We start from the raw sequence: 6,176 nt of genomic DNA, 5'->3' as shown, positions 1-6,176 counted from the left end.
GAGAGAGAGAGAGAGAGAGAGAGAGAGAGAGAGAGAGAGAGAAAGACAAGTGTTCTTGTTTTTTTGAACATCTAATGTGGCCATTCTGGGACTTGAAGATTATTTACAACCACTGGCTCATATCTCATATCAATACTATCATAGATTTTATGTAAAGGATCACTTTTAGGTCAAAGAGGCCCTGTTGCTTTCAAGATGAGTTCTAATAGAAAAGCATTATTTGAAAATTTGGGCAAACGAATGCAGCTATTTACAGTTATAGGCAAATAAAATGTTATTTCTCATTAGGACAATAAAGAACAACTGAGGGAGGGATCGTTATATTTTTGTGTTTATGTGAAAAGAAAATATAATATAAAATAAGTTGAATGCACAAATAAAATAAATAACTCAGGTGCAAATTATTTATGAAATGAAGCCTCTTGAAAAGAAAGGAATGCTGATAGCAACTTAGTATGCAATAGCAACTTAGTATGCAATATACTACTCTTCTGTTCTGACTCTTACATTTTCAAAGTCATTCATAGTAATTTAGTTGCACTCCCAGTAATATTAGTGGGAGTTTTGAAACTTAAATTCTTGCACACATCTTTGAAAATGTATAGGTCAAAGTAAACTGTTAATGCAAAACTAGTTCTCATTTTCAGTGAAATAGTTTGAATCTCCAACCAAAAATGTCCTAGAAGCCACCTTTATTCTAGTCACAGGAGAAGAATTATGCATAAGGTTACTATTTGGAGTCATCATCTTTAAAGCAACATAGATAATAAATCATATTAAAGTGAGAAAAAGTGTTTTCCCAACCCTAAAAAACACAAGTTTAGGAACCATGTTGTATAATAGTAAGCAAAGGACCTTGGACCCTTTCAATAGACCCCTTCAGCTCAGTGCACCTGATCAGTGATAGAGGCATGCTAAGGTGAATTTTAATTAGGACTAAATTGTTGTATTACTCTTTCATACCCTGAACATCTGTTCCCTTCAGAAATGATGATTTATGCAGGCTATCAGAGCAGACAGCTTGCTACAGCTTATGTCACGGTTAGTGGGAAGCTGGTGGTAGCATTTCAGAAAACCAGCATCTAAATGGAGACTGGCCAGTGTATATGATATAGGTAGCAGGGGGAGGGGGAAGCATGATGTGTCCATTTTTAATTTTGAAGCCAAATATTGACTTGACTTAAAAAAAAATTCTCTTCTAGACCATCTGTTATTAATGAAGAAAGTAACTTGGACAATGAATGGGCTGATGCTTCCTACTGATGTCAAGAGACGGAAAACCAAGCCTGTTCTTTCTACTAGAATGAAGAAACTTACTGAGAAGACCTCAGTCCGAATTCTGTTCTTTAGGAATGGCATGGGGCGTGATGGGCATGAAATTACAGTGGGAAAGGATACAATGAAAAAGGTATTTTTGTGTTATATATTGAAGTATAAATTAAATTTCAAAGTTTTCGTGGCTTTGGAAACATGTTTTTTTCCTTCCAAATTTCAGTGTCAACTAATTAATTGAAAAATTAATAAGGCATTATGTAGAATGCAAAAATTCAGCTGTTTAGAAGTAAGCTTATTGTTCCAACAACATAAATTACCTTAGTAAAGCAAAAATATTTCAGGAAATTATTTGGCTAACAAGTTGGCCATTTACCTAGTAAAAGTTATGTTTACATTTGGAAAATTATTCTAGTTGGTTACAATATTTTATAAGATATTTAGATTGAAGCCAATCAAACCTAGCTGCAAAACTCAAATCTGCAACTTTTCACAAAAAGTGATAAGATCTAGAAGCACCCCCATTCCTCAAAAGAATAAGTAAAGTCTGAAGTAACTAAGATTCAGTTTAAAGTGCCTATGTATGTTTTTAAAAGCAAATCTAATGGGCCTACGGAAAATCATGTAAGAAACAAACTTTAAAAAACAAATTTTAAAGTATCACATGTTATATAAGTGCATGTTTTTAAGAAAATGCTTATATACCTTCCAGATCATTTTTTTATATTAAAAAATATGGAGGAAATAATGAGAATTTGAAAAAAATCTTTTTTTTTTGTTTTTTACGGAAAAGGATTTTTCAACCAATCTTAAAGCTGCTTGATAATAACTAACTTTTATTAAATAAGTATTATGAATACCTGTCTAGGTTTTAATCCTGGCTTTATCATTCACTATATTTGAGACCTTCAACAGCTTTGCTTCTCTGAGCCTCAATTTCTTTATCTAAAAAATGGGGATAACAGCAGTGCCTACCTCACAGAACTATGTGATGATTCAATGTGATGTTATTCATGGAGTACGATGCCTGGCACCTAGAAAGTTCCCAATAAATATTTGCCATTCTCATCTTTAGGACTCATAAATACACATCGAATACTTTGAAATTAATTTTCTTACTAATGGGAAAGTTTTATTATGATATCGAGATAGGTATAAATCATTTCGTTATACCAGATTATTTTCAAAATAATTATTGATTGAAACAGGTGAATCGTTGACTAGGTGTTGGAAATTTTTGTTATCAAAATATCTTTTTTCTTCATCTGCATATTTTTGTGGTGGTTTGACAATCTCAACTGGGTAAGTGCATTTACTGAGAAGCTGGGAAGCCAGCTTTTATTTCCTTCTTATCTGCAGATTTGGATTATGAGTAAAATAAGGGATTTTACACACAAGAGTAAATTGCTAAGGCAAGTTGTAACATCTTCCCTGGAGGTTCTGAAAAATAGAGAAGATGGATATATCTTTTGGATTGTTAAAATGCTGTCATTCTTGGAGATAGAAGTGAGATTAGATAACCTCTCAGTTCACTTCAGTTCAGTTTCTGTAATTCTATGCCTTGGTGGTAAAATTGGGGTAATAGTCACTCTTACAGATTACATGTTCTTAGATGAAAGGTTGAGTGTATATAAAAATGTCACTGCTATTTTGTTTTTTGACTATAGGGAACAACTTATTTAAAACTGAATGATCAAGGAATTCTTTAGCTTACTTTTTTCTTTTTACAATTTGTAGAATTTAAAGAATTTTTACAATTTATGAAACTCAGGACATGATTCAGTAATAACTGTACTTGTAAATATTTGTCTAGTTATCACTTTTAAGAATGAGGTAAATGAGAGAGGAGGCAATGCAATGGCCTTGGGTGTCAATAGAACCTTTTGGAAGGAAAAAATTAGGCTAGCTGATTATTTTGTAAATTAAAATTAAAATTTTGAAAGCCTTTTTGTTAATCACAGGATAATGCCCTGTTTATAGATTTAATTCCAAATCAGTAATAGGAATAAAAGTGTGGCATATTCATAGGAGAAACACAAATTATTTTCTCTTTTATGATAACATTAGAAATGTTGGGATTAATGGCTATTTTTAGATTGCTGAAATTTTAAACGGTAATTTAGATTACTTAAAAATTTTATCTTACTAAGTAATATAAAACTGAAGTAGAATGTAAAGCACTCTAATATGGTGAAGGTTATTGCAGTAGGATAAGGAGAGAATTATTGAAGATGGTTGGTAAAATAAAGTAGTTAAAGCATGAAAGTCCTCTCTGAGATCAGAATGGAGCCAAGGGGAAATGACTGTATTTCAATCATAAGTGCAAAATCAAAAAGAAACTCATTTATTTTAGGAGGTTAAGTAATTAAGAAATTTGAAATGAGGGCTAAAGTGATATAATTTTTGACTACACTCTGAACTTTCAGAACTATGTGCCATTCCTTTGAAACTTGAATCAGATATTAGAATTAATTGGTATGGTTTTAGTAATCACACAGCACCTGCCACTATGGGGTATAGGCTAAACATTATCCATGGGTTGAAAAAGGTATTTAGAAAAATTTGTGGGCACAGGATATAAAGTAAATGGAAAATGAAAATGTCTGCTCTAGATACATAACTTTTTAAAGTTAGCATTGTGGTGGATAAGTGTATTTTCCCTCAATTATCTCTTAGAATCTTTGTCATAGAAGTGGTATTAAGCCGTGTGAATTTTTCTATTATCCAGGATAGCATCTCTTTTATGAGAAATCTTTTTATTTTTTTTCCTCAGCAGTTACTAATAATTATATCTATTTGTTTTTTGCTTGGTTTTCTATGTACTATAGCTAATGGCATGCAATTACAATGGTGAAGAAAACAATGAGAACGACAATGAAATGAATAAAAAAATGAAAAAGACCTCTGTCTTCTTGCTCCAGTTTGAACTGTTTGTCCCCATGACCTGAGATCTCCTCTGTTAGATCCTTTTCTCCTAGTTCCTTAGTCTTCTTCTATCTTCATTTATTTTATTGTGCGCATATTCTAGTGGCTTTTTGAGAAAGAGAATATGGGAGATAAATTTTCTGAGACTTTGGCAAACAGTTCTTTCCTCTAAATATTAAGGATATTGCTCCATTGCTTCTCGTTTTCAGTTTTGCTGCTGAGAATTCTGGTACTATCCAGATTCTTCACCTTTTCTGGGTGACCTGCTCTTAATTTTTCCACTCTGAAAACATTTAGAATCATCTCTTAGTCCTTAAAGTTCAAAAGTTTTTCCAAGATTTGCTAGGTGTACTACTAAGGTGTTTTTTGTTTGTTTGTTTTTCCAGTCTGAAAAATCTCATATTTCTCTTTACGAGAAATTTTGTTCAATTATTTCTTTGATAAGTCTTCTTTTCTGTACTTTTTCTATTCTATTTCATGGAACTCCCACTTTGATACATTGATCTGCTGAACTAAACATAATTTTCTTATCTGGGAAATCCAATGAATTCTTTTTACTTCCGCTCCCTGAGCTGTCTCTGCTTTCTCTAAGTACCTGGTTGAACATTGTTTATTTGTTTTTGGTCCTTCTTGTTACAGGCTTTTCTTAGTGAAGAGTTAATCCTTCATCAATATTTAAAAGTGAAGAGCTAAAAGCTGATTGAAAAGCTCTTCAGCACAGGTCACAGGTGTGTCTTATTGAGGGATGGATTTCGTAGGAGAGTGCTTTGACTATAGGCTTTTTCTTGGGAGGGTGGGGATCGGGGAGGTCTCTAATTGTCAGTGTCTGTAGATCTTTTCTCTGGGGCTGATCAGTTTTACCAGATAGAATCTGCCAATTCGAGAGTTCGTAGGCAAGTGGAGAAGGGGGCTAATAATTGCACTTTCAATATGTAGATTTTCATTTTAATTTTCCTCTTTTCAATAAGCTATCCTCACTCTCAGATCTGCCTAGTGTCTCTGATTCCAGAGTTCCTCTGGTTTAGCCTCCGCAGAGAATCAATCTTCTGTCTTCCTTCTGATGGCAGAAGTACAGTTGCCTTGAAAGCTTGTTGTTGAGGGAGGGCTCTAAGGGTTTAACTGCTTTTTATAGACACAGTCAACTTGTTTTTAGCCTCATTTTTTAGAGGTAACTGATGGCTAAAATTTCTGAGCCTTTTGGGGGGGTTTAAAAATACAAAGCAAGTTTACTTCTGCTAGCTTAAGTTTTGATATTTCTGCTCTGCTAAGTAAGTCATTTACCACTTAATTATCTTTCCTCTGGCTTCCAGAATTTTTGGTACTAGTATCTCTTTTCTGTTTCATTCTGTCTCTCTCGTCCTCTATCTTCCTTTCTTTCTTTCTCTCTCTCTCTCTCTCCCTCCCTTCCTCTTTCTCTCTCAAATGACAAGTGTCAATCTTTTATTTAACATTGATTAAAGTGGATTTTTTAAGATGAAAAGATAATTCTAATATTCTCTTCCTACCTCAATGGGTTGTTTTGCTCAGTCTCTTGGGGTTTGTATACCCCACTTTGGAAAACATAATTTCAGACTACTTGAATAAGAACAGAATACTCCCTTTTGTCACCTGAAAGCATTGTATATTTATTGCAGGCAAAGCATCTGCAGTATTTCTCAGTGTATGGTCCACAGGACTCCTGTATCAGGATCGTCTGGGCTACGTGGCCCCACTCCAGGCCAACTGAATTAAGAATCTCCTGAGTGTGGGGTCTGGGAACTTGAATTTCAATAAATGTCTCCAAATGATTCCTAGCCCCACTAAAGTTTGAGAACTCTTGTTCTGGTGTTTTGAAAACTTCAAACTTACTAATTCATGGAAATCTTCATAGACTTCTTGTTTGTCCTCCTATACTTCTCATGTGGTTTAAGAGAAAGAAGATAAGTTGTATTACAGAGAAAACAGGTTATAGGAAATTAGATCACTGGTTTCTAGATTAG

The 6,176-nt window shown here is 33.7% G+C and overlaps 1 protein-coding gene across 1 annotated transcript in view; it reads left to right on the top strand.

The window, feature by feature from the left end:
- The window catches only part of DCDC1 (doublecortin domain containing 1), a 370,803-nt gene that overhangs the window by 50,537 nt on the left and 314,090 nt on the right, over positions 1–6,176 (top strand). The window contains exon 6 of the mRNA XM_025044147.1: positions 1,203–1,408. Within this exon, the coding sequence (XP_024899915.1) occupies positions 1,203–1,408 (206 nt within the window). The remainder of the gene's footprint in view (positions 1–1,202; positions 1,409–6,176) is intronic.

Source organism: Pteropus alecto, unplaced genomic scaffold, assembly GCF_000325575.1.
Source record: "Pteropus alecto unplaced genomic scaffold, ASM32557v1 scaffold71, whole genome shotgun sequence".
NCBI classification, from domain to species: Eukaryota; Metazoa; Chordata; class Mammalia; order Chiroptera; family Pteropodidae; genus Pteropus; species Pteropus alecto.
Note: the sequence above shows the minus strand (reverse complement) of the source record. Positions and strands in the feature narration are given on the sequence as shown.